Source organism: Lemur catta, chromosome 6 (genome assembly GCF_020740605.2).
Source record: "Lemur catta isolate mLemCat1 chromosome 6, mLemCat1.pri, whole genome shotgun sequence".
Classification (NCBI taxonomy): domain Eukaryota; kingdom Metazoa; phylum Chordata; class Mammalia; order Primates; family Lemuridae; genus Lemur; species Lemur catta.
Window position 1 is genome coordinate 94,948,892 of NC_059133.1, and position 15,556 is coordinate 94,964,447.

The 15,556-nt window shown below is 43.0% G+C and overlaps 1 protein-coding gene across 1 annotated transcript in view; it reads right to left on the reverse strand.

Annotated features, from left to right (window-relative positions):
* GALNT8 (polypeptide N-acetylgalactosaminyltransferase 8) overlaps positions 1-15,556 on the reverse strand; it is a 49,232-nt gene that overhangs the window by 20,176 nt on the left and 13,500 nt on the right. Inside the window, exon 3 of the mRNA XM_045554546.1 lies at positions 1,172-1,338. Coding sequence (XP_045410502.1) covers positions 1,172-1,338 — 167 coding nt within the window. The remainder of the gene's footprint in view (positions 1-1,171; positions 1,339-15,556) is intronic.

The following is a 15,556-nucleotide window of genomic DNA, read 5'->3' on the forward strand; positions in this document are numbered from 1 at the left end:
ATCCCCAGAGAAAGAACAAATCCTGCCTCCGACGAGCCACCACTTCACAGCCCTTACAGTTAGGAAATTCTTCCTTACTGTTAGCCCGAATCGCTAACGTTCTGTAACTTCATTCTAGTTTCGTTTATTTGGTGAATAAAATTAATAAAACTAAGAGCTAACGCTTACTGAGAAGCTACCGTGTGCTAAAGCCTATGTATAATCCATGCAATGTATCACTGAACATAGTGGTTTGAGCCACAGCTCCAGACTCTGAAGTTTACAGTCAAATGTCAATTCTCTCACTTACTAGCTGTGTGATGTTGAGTGAGTTCCTTGACCAATCTGTGCCTTAGTTTTGTGCATCTGGTAATGGGCAAAAAAGTGATTCCTTCCTCATAGGGTTGGCATAATGATTAAAATAATTAACACATATAAGGTGCTTAGAACAAATAATGTTCATAGCTTCTATTGTTTCATTTGATTCTTACTATAGTTCATGAGATAGTTATTATTATCAACAGTGATGTTTTGCATATAAGGAAACCAGGGCGTGGAGAAGTTAAGTTACCCAAGGGCATAGCACTTATAAGGGAGGAGCTGGGATTATAAACTCAAAGTGAGGACGCAAGTCCACTATCTCCCACTTCCCCATGTGTCCTCCGTGGCTAGGCTAGCCTGGGGCCAGAGGCATCCTGTGAGCAAGAGACGCAGCCACTGTGAAGGGTCCCAGCACCCAAAGCTCTTTTTCCCAAGCTTAATGACCTGGGGAGATTGGGCTTTTCTTCATGAGGAGCAACTGTAAATCCTTCCCGGTGTCTGAGGTCCTCCTTTGGACCCACCTCGTCACCTCAGGACTCCTTCGTGGTGCATGGGAAGGGCACAGGTGATTTTGGAGTCACTCAGACTGGGCCTAACTCCCAGCTCCACCACTGATTCACCATGCGATTTGGGCACACTCTGTGATCTCTCTGTGTCTTAGGTTCCTCATCTTCGTATTGAGATAATAATCATCCACTTTGACCTCGTGGAGATTACATGGGGCCAGCAGACAAAGATCTTCAACAAATGATTTTTCTCTTTTCCCTACATGAGAAACCAAGGTGGCCTAAGCTAAGCTAAAACCTCTTGCCAGCCAAGCACAGGTGATAAGTGATAATTTTTACAATGATTCTTTGATGAGGTTGCTCACCATTTGAGCTAAAATCATCCACCAAGATGATCTCCTTCAATAATGGAGAGGGGGTCCGGTTAATGACACTGGTGATGGCCCGTTGTATAACGGACAGGGCTTCATCCACGAATATGAGAATGACACTGAGGGAAGGGAGTTGTGAAGAATATGTCTTCTGGAGACACCTACAAGAGACCATTTTTTTAATCATATTTTTTAATTACTTCAACATTGCTATCCAATCTTCCCCTTCACTGTGCATAATGTTAAACAACTCACCAACATCCCACACTCATTGGAAAGGGAGACCCTCAGTGGCTTATCACAATAGCAAGGAGATTTTATATTTGTTTATACAAAATTCTTCTGCTATGGGGATAAAACCATTTCTTTTTTATTAATCTTCAGTAGATATTTCTACTTGAACACTCAACATACTGCAGAAGGAATTCCCATTCCTCCTCCAACCCCACATTAGCTTCCTTGCCAGCAGCCTGGTTTCTGCCATTACCTCCGCCTTTTCCCAAGTTCTCAGACCCTCAGTCACCCTTGACACAACCCTCTACTTCACCACTAGAGACAGGTGGCAACTGTCCAGAGAATTGTGCTTGACATATTTTTTTAAGGTCCTATCCTACATTTATTACATGCTTACCATATGCTAGGCACTGGTTTACCATTTTATTTTTACAGCTTTGTTGAGCTATAACTGATTTACAAGAAACTGCACGTATTTAATGCACATATTAATTTGATAAGTTTGGACATATACGTAACCCATGATATCATTACCATAATCAATGTAGTAAACATATCCATCAACTCCAAACATTTCCTTGTATTTGTTTGTAAGAGGTGTGTGAGAGAGAGATAGAGAGGGAGAGAAAGTGAGAGATAAGAACACTTGACATAGGATCTACCCTCTTAACAAATATTTAAGTGCACAACACTGTGTTGTTAACCACAGGCACTGTGCTATACATACAATAAAATTCACCCATTTAATAAATATTATATATGTTTTTATGAGACTCACATAGCTGAGTAACCATTACCACTACCTTTCAGAGCATTTTCATCACATAACAAAGAAACTTCATACCCAATGCCAGCCACTTTCTGTTCCTCCCCAACCCAATCCACCCCTTCCCCCCTCAGCCACAGGCAACCACTAATCTAGCTTCTATTTCTATAGAATTATTTATTTTGGACTTTTCATATAAATAGAAACATATAAAATATGGTTTTTAGGACTGGCTTCTTTCACTTAGCATGTTTGCAAGGTTCATTAATGTTATAACGTGTCAGTACTTCATTCCTTTTTATTGTCAAATAATGTTCCATTGTATGGATATACCATATATTGTTTATCCATTCATCAGTTGTTGAACATTTAGTATGTTCCAATTTTTCAGGTATTACGAAAAATGCTGCTATGAACATTCTCAAACAAATTTTTGCATTGTATATGTTTTCATTTCTCTTATATACACACCTAAGAGTTTAATTTTTGAGTCATATGATAACTCTATGTTTAACAATGTAATGAACTACCATACTGTTTTCCAAAATGACTGCACCATTTTACGTTACCACCAGCAATAAACGAGGGTTTCAATTTCTTCACATTTTCAACAACACTTGTAATTGTTTGCTATTTTGATAATAGCCATCCTAGTGGGTGTGAAATGGTATCTCATAGGGGGTTTTGGTTTCCATTCCCCTACTAACTAATAATGTTGAGCATCCTTTCATGTGCTTTTTGGTCATTTGTATATCTCTTTTAGAGAAATATCTAAGTCCTTTGCCTATTTTTAATTTGGCAATTTGTCTTTTTATTATTGAATTTTAAGAATTCTTTTTACATTCTAGATACAAGTACCTTATCAAATATAATGGCTTGCAAACATTTTCTCCCATTATGTGAGTAGTCTTTTCACTTTCTTGATAATATAATTTGAAGTAAAAATAATTCAGTTTTGATCAAGTCCAACTTTCCAATCTTCTCTTTTATCACTATGTTTTTGGTGTCGTATCTAAGAAACCATTACTAACCGATTATCTCCAAGATTTACTCTTATGTTTCCTTCTAAGAGTTGTTTAGGGGTTTGGGGTTTTTTGTTTGTTTGTTTGTTTGTTTATTTTTGAGACACGATCTCACTCTGTCACCCAGGCTGGAGTGCAGTGGCATCACATAGCTTACTGCAACCTCCTACTCCTGGGCTCAAGTGATCCTTCTGCCTCAGCCTCCTGAGTAGCTGGGACTACAGGTATGCACCATCACATCTAGCTAATTTTTCTATTTTTTTGTGGAGACAGGGTCTTGCTCTTGCTCAGGCTGATCTCGAACTCCTGGTCTCAAGTGATCCTCCCACCTTGGCCTCCCAAAGTGCTAGGATTACAGGCATGAGCCACTGAGCCTAAGTTTTATAGTTTTATCTCTTATATTTACATATGACCATTGTGTGTTAATATTTACGTATGGTGTGATGAGGGATCCAACTTCATTTGTTTGCATCTAGATATCCAGGTATCCCAGCACCATTTGTTGAAGAGACTATTCTCTCCCTCATTGAATTACCTTGGCACCCTTGTCAAGAATCAATTGGCCATAAATATAAATGTTTATTTCTTTTTCCCCATGTTAAAGGCTAGAGTGAGCTGAAGTTGAGTATTTCTCTTCCCCCATGTAGGTTAGTGTCTTAGTCCATTTTGTACTGCAATAACAGTATACCTGAGACTGGGTAACTTATAATGAACAGAAATTATTGGATCCTAGTTCTGGAGGCTGGGAAATCCAATATCAAGGTGCTGACATCTCACGAGGGCCTTCTTACTGCATCATTACATGCCAGAAGGCATCACATGGCAGAAGGGGCAAAGAGAGGGCGAGAGAGAGAAAGAGAGCAAGAAGAGGCAAATCCGCTACCATGGTAACGAGTCCACTCCCCCAATAACAGCACAATAATGGCATTAGTTCATTATGAGAGTGGAGCCCTCATCAGCTAAATACCTCTTAACACCTCATCTCCCAATATCATCACAATGGCAAGTAAATTTCAACACGAGTTTTGGAGAGGACAAACATTCAAACCACATGAGTCAGGCTATTATAAAATCCCCGCAGGTCAGGCTCTGATTAAATGGTGTCTCCTGCAAGCAGGCCTTGTTAAGAAGCAAAGAATGGTCTGGAATACTTCAAAATAGCTCCTTTCCCCTTCTCCGCCCCAGGGACAGGAGGGGATTTTCCTCTGATATTCACTGCAAGGGTGTAGTATATGTCCTGGAGGTAAAACTGACCAAAGTGTAGGGGCCCCTATAACTGGGCTCCCTGGAGACAATTCTCAGAGTTGCCCACACTGAGCTTCCATAGTTCAGCAACTTATGGTTTGGGCGTTCCTATCCCAGCACTGGCTCCCATGGAGGTTTCTGCTCCGGGAAGCTGCTGTCCTCTGTATCCTCTGTATTCATCTGACTATCTCTCCAATTCGGGGAGCATCAGTTTGCCCTGTAACCTCACTTCTCCGACAGATCTAAGTAGAGCTATTAAGTTTTCAGTTGCTTCTTACCTGTTGTTAGGACAGAAAGGCAACTTCCAAGCTCCTTACATGCCAGAACAGAAAATGAAAGTCAAACTCTTAGTTTTTATTTTTGTACTTTTCAATTTCAGAATCAGCATTTTGCTCCTGTTTATAAATTATATCTTTTTATTGATAGTGTCTATTTGATGAGACACTGTCATTATAACCCTCCTTTAATCCTTTAGATGTGGCTTCCTTTAGTTCTTTGAATATATTTTATATATTATAGTGGCTTTGAAGGCAGTATCTGCTAAGCCCAATATCTGGGCCCTTCCTAATGCAGTTTCTGTTGTCTTATTTTCTCTTGTGCACGAGTTGCACTTTCCTGTATCTTTGTATGTCTCATAATTTCTTTCTGGAAACTTTTTATTTTAGACAATGTAGTCTAACAACTCTGTATATCAACCCAGGGGTTGATGTCATTGTCATTTGCTTGGTTGTTTTTTCACTTGCTTAGTGACAGACGTGGCTGAACGAATATGCAAAGTTCATTTCTCCTGTAGTATTCAGCCTTTAATGCCCCTGACCTTGCTTTTTTTTCTGTTTTTCTCTTTTAGCCTGGCTACCTAGGGCTTGCCCCTGGGTTATCATAAGCCACTTAGTCATCAGAGGTTGTATCCAATCTAATCTAACCCCCTTGGCTGGTTAGATTTTTGGCATGTGTGGCATGGTGGCTGCTGTCGCAGTTCAGGAAGTCTACATTCTGACCCACATGCTGGTTGCTGGGTCTTTTTTTTTTTTTTTTCTGATTGCTCCTGGGAGAGCACAGCCTTGGGTCTGCACAGAGTCTTCCAGACTACCTGTGATGTTCACAATTTTCTTTTTAAGCCTGGCTTCCTAGCAGTTGCCCCAGGGTCAGAGTAGTTTATTGTTCACACAGTGTTTATTCAGAGGTTTGGGCTTAAGCCCCCCATGCCAGAGGCTTCAACTGTTGATGGATTTGTATGCCTGTTAGGGAATGATTTTAAGTCTTCCCCTCATCCTACTCTGCTTGTTCCTAAGCAGGTTCAACCTAGGCCTTGCACATAACCTTCTAGAGCTCCCAGGAGTGTGACCCCAGGAGGGCTCTTCTTGGCTGTCTCTTTCCCTGGTTCTTTCTGTTAAATTCCTGGTTGCTCTGCCATGTTGCTTGCTGCTGCTGGTATCATGGAGCTATGAGCACACTCTTAATTGTTCTCCACCTAGATCTACTGTTTCAGACAACACCATTGAACACGGAATTCTCTATGCTTTCTTCTAAATAAGGTCAGTCCCTTAAACAGTGCTGGGGAGGTTTTCATCCTGCCTCTCCTCCTAAACAGAGCTTCTGTACCATGGCACAGGGGCTGAGGGTGGAGGCAGCAGCCCAATTCTCCTGGCCCAACACCTGCTGTATAGGCAGACACAGGCTGGTGGGGAAGGAGGTGGCAGCCCCTGGGTTTCTTACTTGTCCGTTCTGGTGTGGAACTTCCACTCTGACACAAAGTCAGGGGAGAGGCAACTAGAGCCCTGTATTTTTGGCCTGACACATCTGGAATTGAAATCACACTCTATGAGTAGGGGTTAGGTGGGGGAAGCTCTCTCTGTCACCTCCACTAGTGATGCCTTTGTGCCACTAGGCTTCGGAATGTGTGACATGCAGGTGGCCTGCTTTGCCCAGGGTGAAACCATAGCTGTATGCTGGAAGCTGCAGAGACAAGGAGCCCCTTGTTGACCACACCCACCGAGAGTAGGGAACTTTGAGTGCGGTTTCCATAAGACAGAGCTGGGGGAGGGTGGTGGAGCAAGTCATGGCTCAAATGCCACAGATTCCTATTGTTCTCACTGAGATGTAGACTTTCTTGAAAGAATGTTTCTCAGTTTGCCATATGCCCTTAGGACAATTTCTAAAAACTTTCAAAGGTAATCTTTTGTAATTTTCTCTAGTCAAATAGTTGTTTTTAGGGAGGGAAAATGCTGCACTAAACACTCTGCCATTGTGGAAGGAAGCCTCAATCCACACATTTTCAAAAATATGTAAAGTGATTGCCAACATACGAACCCAGGTTTCTGGTCTCTCTGATAGGGCAGATGTTTGTCTCCTGCAACCACTTTCGCAGACTAGCCCCTCCTCTGCCCAGAGCCGGGGGTGCTGTGACTGCTCACAGCACAGCTGCCTGTTCCCCAGGGTCCCCTCCCACACCTGTCCTCAATCATGGATGTCAGCAAGTGTCTGAGCAGCAGCCCCTGAGGTTTCAGAGAGATTTCAGGCCAAGGCCACAGTGCAGGTGAGTGCACAGGGACACAGAGAGCACACTCTGTTTGAACAACTCCCCTGCCCGGCAGCAGCAGCAAAAGACGAAGGTGGACAGACCAGTAGGAACTAGACAATGAAAGATAACCAGATTGGACTCTCTCCTAGAGGTACTAAAGGACTTTAAGCAAATTAACGTTTTAAAAAATTATTCTGGCTTCCCTGAGGACAACAGATGGGAAGGTGTGAAGACCTCCCCTGAGGCGTGGCCTGGAGAAAAAAGGATTGAAAGGAAGACAATTTCAGTCTGATTTCCACACCACTGTCACCCAAATGTGGTGGCCAGGTGGGGAATTGGAGGGAGGACACTAGATCACAGTGCTTCTCAAACGCTAAGAGCCACCTGCACACAAATCAGATCTTGTTAAAATGCAGAGTCTGCTTCAGTGGGCCTGGTGGGATCTGGGATCCTGCAGTTCCTCCAGGCTCCCAGGCGATGCTGTGCTGTGAGAGTGCTACAGTAAGAGTGAGCAGAGTCTCCAGAAAGATCTGCATTCACCCAAGCCGCAGCTCTGTCACGTTCTGTGTGATCTTTTTGTGCTTCCTTTGCCTTATCTGTAAAATGATAGTAGTGGTAATAATAACAATACTTACATCATAGTATTATGATGAGATTCAAATGTGGTGATTTGCAAATGGTGCTCAAAATAAAAGAAGCTCAATAAATTTAAGCTGCTATTCTTACTACTTTGGTTATTGTCGTTCCTGTTGTAATTATGACCTGGACAATGGCACCATTTACTGAGCCAGAAGCAATAAGAGGAGAAAAAGAAATTCACGCATTTAGCTCTGGCCACGTGGAGTCTGAGGTGCCTCTGAGCCACAGCCCGGAATCTCCGAGCAGGTCACTGCATAGATGGCCCCAAGGCCTCAGCCCAGCAGCCTGGATTAGACACGTGTGGATTTGGGCGTCATCTCCATGGAAGGGGTGGTTGAATGTGTACGTGGATAAAATCACCTGTGCTGCAAGCAGAAAGGAGCTTTGAGCCAAAACCTGAGAAGCATCAGTATTTTAAGCAGAGGCAGAGGAGGCTGACAAAGGTGTACATCAAATTCTTTAAAACCGAGTTCTTTCTAATCCACATAGTCACATCAGCGACGCTCAGACTTTCTTTCCTCTCCCCTGTCTCCCATGCATCCTTCCGAATATTTTCTTGGATGTATTCTAAAGGCTTTCACAGCACTTGTCTCATCCACACCCCACGTTCCCTTCCCCCCATGTAGCGGTGGGGGGACGCTGGCTCCTGCGTTTGCAAAGAGAGAGATCTCCCTCCCTGCCTCTCCCCAGCGCCGACCTGGAGTGCATAGGCCAGCACTGTCCAGTAGAATTTCCTTTTTTTTCCTATGAAAATATTTTATTTTATTTTATTTTTTATTTTTGTAGATTAATAAGGTACAAGTGCAGTTTTGTTACATGGATATATTGTGTAGTGGTAAAGTCTGGCCTTTTTTTTAGTGTAGCCATTTTTTATTTTTATAGATAGAATTTTCGGCAATGACAGAAATGTCTGTATCTGTGCTATACATTATGATAGCCGCTAGCTGTATGTGGCTATCAAGCACTTATGTGGCTAATGTGACAAAAAACTATATTTAATTTAATTTAATTTTAATTTTTTTAATTTAAATAGCCATATGTGACTAGTCAGTAACATACTGGATAGTGCAGCAGAAGACATTGAAACTATATCTGTTGGTTGGATGACATCTAGAGGAACTGATCTCTAGCAACTCCCCCCTGCAGAGAATCACAGTTGTAACCACCACCACCCCAAGTAACAGTAAAGGATGATGACAGAAGTAGATAAGGTAAGTTCTATGAATTAAAGCTGGAAACATAAACATTATGCATATCACAATTTTGCCCAAAACTACTGTTGTGTAGAACAAATAAACTGATTTGCATACATGCAAACAGACTTTAACCAATTGTACAATATATTCTTACATTCAGATTTCCTAAGGCAAATTATGCCAGCAGCAGGGCCAGCTTCATGGGCATGCAACCTGTGCAGTCACACAGAATCCCACATTTAGAGGGGCTCCTCACTTGGTTTAATGCTATACTATCACCATCTTGAAATTCTTAATTATTTTTTCACAAAGGGCCTGCATTTTCCTTTTGCATTGGGTACTGCAAATTATGTAGCTGGTCCTGCCAATAGCATTTCAGTGGGCTCCCTATTAGACATTAATTATTGACACTGCTTTTTCATGTGTTTAATTGTTTGTTGGTATTTCATATCTACCCAAATTCAATAAAGTGATTGACTGATTCTCCAATTCCACAGGACACTCTCCTGAGCAGCCTTTCTCTGGTCTCTGAAAGTTAAAGAAAGGACATGACAGCATGAGAACTGTTGGGAGCTGGCATCTTTCTGGTATCAGACAGCTGTCCAGAAAGCTGGGGAAATATAGCCACTGCAATTGCTTTGGCATCTCGCTTAGCAGAAGGCTAAACTAAACAGTGTGTGATGTCTCTGCTAAATTCAAGATTCTGTGTGACAGCTCTCATTCACTAATTGATTTCTTTCTCAAAGAAACTCAGTGGAGTGGTCTACCTCTAGGTCTCAAACCATGGAGGTTACCAGAATGCTTTAGTTCTAAAATCTATATGTGTCTGAGCCACGTAGATTTTTTTATGGGCAGCAGAGAAAAAGGGTCCTCACTTGGTTTATAAATATCAGCTATGACTCCGATGTTATCCAAGTATATATGGATAGTTGACTTACACATGTGTTTCATCACAGTAATGCTTTCTGACAAGTAGTTTCATGAGTTAATACCTGTGGAATTAAACCTGAATGCTCCAAAATTAAATAAGGACAAGGCAGCTTCAATTACCAATTGATCTCAGCATATTATCCTCATACCTAGAGACCTAAATTATACAATGAACCCAGGAGAAAACATATTAGGTCCTACTTTCCTCCCAGGTCACAAGAGGCAAATATTGACACAAATGCTACCATCCCCTCCTTGTTTGTCCGTGGCAGGCATTGCTAACAGACCATGGTACTCATGCCTTTGACCATATGGACTTAAAATTCTTCCCACCACCATACTCTGGGTAGTCACTACCAGTCATTTGGAATTTGCATAAAAGATGAAACTTTAACCATCATTGCACAGACTAATTAGGTAAAAGATTTCTCCAAGTTCCTTAGGGCAGAACATCCCAGGTAAAGCAATCTACATGATGAAATGAGTGAGCCTCAATAGAGAAATAACTTTCTCCTCTCTATCTAAGGCTCACCTACTACCTTGTAACTCAGAGAATCAGGCAGAAGAAATAAAAATCTGCATAGAGCTACATCAAGCAAAGAGATTGATTTAGTAATCAAAAAATTACCCAACATAGAGGATCATGCCCAGATAGTTTTGCTGGTGAATTCTACCAAATATTTAAAGAGGAATTAATTCCAATCCTCACAAACTCTTCAAAAATATAGAAGAGGGGGAAACACTTCCCAACTCATTCTATGAGGCCGGTATTACCTGGATACCAAAACCAGACAAAAATATCACAAGAAAAGAAAACTAAAAACCAATATCTCTTATGAACAGAGACACAAAAATCCTCAACAAAATGCTAGCGAACTATGTAAAAAGAATTATACACCATGATCAAGTGGGATTTATGCTAAGAATGTGAGGTTGGTTTGACATCCTAAAACCAGATATATAATATACCATATCAATAAATAATAACTAAAAACCCACATGATCATCTTGATAGACATAGAAAAACCATTTGACAAAATTTGACACCTCTTACTGTTAGAGAGAGAGAGAGAGAAACACTAAACAAACTAGGAATATAATGGAATTTTTGATGAAGAGCATTTACAAAAACCCACAGCTAACATCACACTTAATAGTGAAATGTTAAATTTCCTCCTATTATAAGGATCAAGACAAGGATATTATCTCTCACTACTCCTATTCAACATTATACTGGAAAGTCTAGCCAAGTAATTAGACAAAAAAAGAAATAAAAGGCATTGTATTAGAAAGGAAGAAGTACAACTATCTCTATTTACAGATGACATCTTGTGTTAAAAAAAGTCCTTTAAAATCCATGAAAAAAGCTATTATAACTAAAAAAATGAACATAGCAAAGTTGCAAGATACAAGATCAACCTAGAAAAATCAATTCTGTTTCTATCAATGTGCAATGAACAATTTAAAAATGAAATTAAGAAAATAGTTCCAGACAAAGACAAGATGGCAGAATAGGACTCTCTACTAATCATCTCCCCACAAAAACATCAATTTAACAACTATTGACATGCAAAAATACCTTCACAAGAGCTAATAAAACCAGGTGAGAGATTGCAATATCTGGTTGCAGCACCATAATAAGAAAAGATGCATTAAAAAAGGTAGGAAGGACTGTTTTTTACATTACCCATGTTACCCCTCCCCCAGCCTCAGGTAGCACAGCACAGAGATACTCTATAGTTGAGGGAAAAGAGAGGAATGTGAACACCAAACTTTGCCTTGGACGTTAACACTAGGCCCACCACAGTAAAACCTAGCACCAGGCAGGCCCCCATAGTCCCAGACTCCAAGCAAGTACACATAGACTGAGCCACCAGGCCCACCCCAGGACCACGCTGGGATCTTCAGCCCCAAGCTCCAGACCTGTGCGGTGAACTCAGTCTATGGTCCACCCCACCACTTAACTGACCTTAGCAGCTCCTGACTCCAGACCACCCTCAGCACGAGGCCAGCTCCAGGGGCCCCAGGCTCTAGACTATCCCCAGCACTGGGGTAGACCCCCATGGCTCCAGACTTTAGGTCTGCTCCAGCATCAGTCAAGCCCTTGCAGCCCTAGTCATTAGGCCAGCACCCATGGACACAGGCTCCAGGCTGACCCCTGAAGATAAGGTTCCAGGACTGCCTAGCACCAAATCAGCCTCTGCTGCCCCAGGTCCCAGGCTCACCCTAGGTTTTAGATCAGTACAGACCCAAGTTGTCCCACACAGCCCTAGGATTCAGGCCTGACCCAGTACCAGGTAAACACCCACAGACATAGGATCCAGGCCTGGCCAGTGTCAAATCAGTCTTCAAGGCTCTAGGATCCAGACCAGTCCTTGTAGGACTAGCTTCCAGGGCAATACCCACACACCCAACCTTTAGACTGGCCCCTGTGGACCCAGGATCCAAGACAATCCCCATAGCCCCAGGCTCCAAGCTAGCCCCAGGCTCCAAGCTAGCCCCAGGCTCCAAGCTAGCCCCAGGGCCCTAGGCTCTAGTGGGCTTGGGGTCTAGGTGGTTCAGGGCTGCCCCAGTAGACCTTAGTACCGGGCTAGCCCTGCAGACTGAGGCTCCAGGAAAACCCTTCCAGATCCAGGGTCCAAGGCCAGACCTCATGGTCTGTTTGATTTTTCTTTAATATTTAAATTTGTTTAGTGAATTTTTCAATCTTTTCCTGCTTTCTTTTTATGGTTTCTTTGTGTTGGGTTTCCATTTTATCTTGCATTTCATTGAGTTTCCTTACAAGCCTTGTTCCAAATTCTTCATCTGTCATTTCAGTTTCCTGATTTGGGTTGGTATCTACTGCTAGAGAGCTGGTGTTCCCTTTCGGGAGTGTCCTTTCATGTTGATTCTTCATACTTCCAGAGTTCTTTCCCTGATTCTCATCTGGAGCAGCTGTGACTTCTTAGCCTTTGGATTTTATTTTGTTTAGATAATGACATGCCCAGTTTAATCTCTGAGCCAGTAGGTTGTGCATGTGAGTGTGAATCGACCACATCCTATATGAGTCAGTAAATGCAATAAAAGGGCATGCAAATTGACCTCTCTGTCAGTAGGGGGCGCTTGCCAGGAGGAGCAAGCTGCAATGTTGTTTTTGGGTCCTATAACCAGCTCTTCTTCCTCTGGAGAGGCACTCTAGTGCCTCAGGTGGTGGGTGGGGCCCTGAGGATTACAGGTGTGTCCTTATTCTCCACCTCAACAGGGGCTGGTGGGGGAGTGAGTATGGGCAGAGCTGGGTTGGGTTAGCCTGCCCTCAAGCTCCACAAATGCTTTTAGCAGGGGTCAAAGGTCTGTCCTCTGCCTACGGGCAAAGCTGCCAGAGAGGGGCTGAAGTGGCCCCACTCAACTGGAAAGTCTGGGTGTGAAGGCGGGGCTTTCTGAGACCCTCAATCAGACAGTCTGGAGCAGGCTTCGCTCCTTTCCACCCTCCCCTATTCTGCAGTTTCTCCCAGGCCTCTGCCAGCAGGTATAACCTCAAGCCAGCCAAGCTCCCTGACGACTGCAATGTGGGCTATGAGGTTACCTCCCCAGGATCCTGGACTGAGCTGGGAGTGCAGCCCTCCCATCAGAGGAGGGGTTCCCTGCAAGTGTGCTGCCACTAGGACCCACCCTGCACTCTCCCCTCTGATCTTCCCCTGCAGGCATCCCCTCCTCATGAGACTAACTCACAAATATCCCCTCTGTGCCCTTGGGCAGTGAGATCAAGACCTGGGTGTGTGGGATCTGGCCTGCAGGCCCATCCCCCCGGCCCCAAGCAATCCCTGTTCACACCAGGGAGAAGAATGCCGGTTCCAAGTCACCCACAGGGTGCCCAAGCTGGTTCAATGTCCCTCCACCATGGGGTTTGCCCTGCTCTGCTGGAGTCCCTGGGCAAGTGCCTCCAGGAAGCGCCGGCAGCTGGGAGCTCACCGTCATAGCACCCCTCTGTCCACTGTAGGACCCCAAAAGGAAAGGTCCAAGCCCTGTTCCCTGTGTATATCTCTGTGTGGTGGCTAAATTTTCTCTCTCAGCAGCTATGGGTGGAGGAAGGGAAGGTGAGAATAAAGTTCTGGGTGGAGGAAGGGAAGGGGAGAATAAAGTTCTGGGTGGAGGAAGGTCTGCAGACTGGTCATCTCCAGCCCTCTCTCTGGGAGGCAGTCTACCCAGAATGACTGGGCTCTGAAGTCATGCAGATTGCCCAGGACCCACTGGATCCTTGTGGCTCCTGCAGTCTGGGCTGGAGTTGGGCATGTCCGTGGAGGGACGAGCAAGGCAGGACCTGAGAAGTAAAGCCCCCTTGGGGAGGACAAAGGCACCTGGTGGGTAGAGAAGCAATATGGTGCCTGCCAACTGGCTCAGGTCTTTGGGGCAAGAGGTGCCCTGGGGAGGCTGGGAGCCCAGTGCCCTGTCGGCAAGATGATCTCTGCTCACTGGCTTAAGCAGTCTCTGGGCTGGTGTCGGCAGATCTTTCCAGCAGCTCAGGAGCCTACCAGCAGTCTGAGATGCAAGGGAGGGGAATTTTAAACACTCTGAATACTCCATCTACCATTCTCACTAGTCTCCAAGCTTCTCAGGGCTTAATCCCCACCAATGCCTTTCTCCTTCCAGTTCTGCTCCACAACCTCTTCCTGTGGAGTCTCCTGTAGGTTCAGGCACCCTCATCCAATCTATGTTTGTCTGTCTGTTTTTTTTTTTTAAATCTCGTTCATCTAAAATTTTTCCTTCTTGCAGAGACGCTCTGGCTGGTGGTGTCTCTCATCCACCATCTTGCCTCCCTGTATTTTGGATATTAACTCCTTATCAGATGTAAAATTTGCAAATATTTTATCCCATTCTGTACATTGTTCACTTTTTTTATTGTTTCCTTTGCTGTGCAGATGCTTTTTAGTTTGATATAATCTCATTTGTCTATGTTTGCTTTTGTTGCCTGTACCTTTGGTGTCTTATCCAAAAAATCATTGCCCAGACCAATGCCATGGAGTTTTTCCCTTTTATTTTCTCCTAATAGTTTTACAGTTTTGAGTTTTATGTTAACATCTAAGTCTTTAATCTATTTTGAGTTGATTTTTGTATGGTATGAGATAAAGGTTCAAAATTATTCTCCTGCATGTGGATATTCACTTTTCCCAACACCATTTATTGAAGTGGTGGTCCTTTCCCCATTGTGTGTTCTTGACATGTTTGTTGAAAATCAATTAGTTATAAGTGCATGGGTTTATGTCTGTGCTCTCTATTCTGTTCTATTCGTCTACATCACGATCTGCCCATATCGTGATGTTTTTATTACTATCACTTTGTAGTAGATTTTGAAGTCCCGTAGTATGATGTCTCCAGGTTTGTTCTTTATGCTTAAGATTTCTTTGGCTATTCAGGGTCTTTTGTGATTTCCTAGAAATTTTAGAATTTTTTTTCTATTTCTATAAAAATGTCTTTGGAATTTTGATAGAGATTGCATTGAATCTGTAGATTGCTTTGGGTAGTATGGACATTTTAATAGTATTAATACTTCCAATCCATGAACATGGCATATATTTTCACTTATTTATGTCTTCTTTAATTTCTTTCATCAATATTTTATAGTTTTCAGTGTAGGGAATCTTTCACCTCCTTTTTTTTTTTCTTTTCTTTTTTTTTTTTTTTTGAGACAGACTCTTACTCTGTTTCCCAGGCTAGAGTGCCATGGCATCAGCCTAGCTCACAGCAACCTCAAACTCCTGGGCTCAAGAAATTCTTCTGCCTCAGCCTCCTGAGTAGCTGGAACTACAAGCGTGCACTACCACACCTGGCAAATTTTTTTCTATATATATT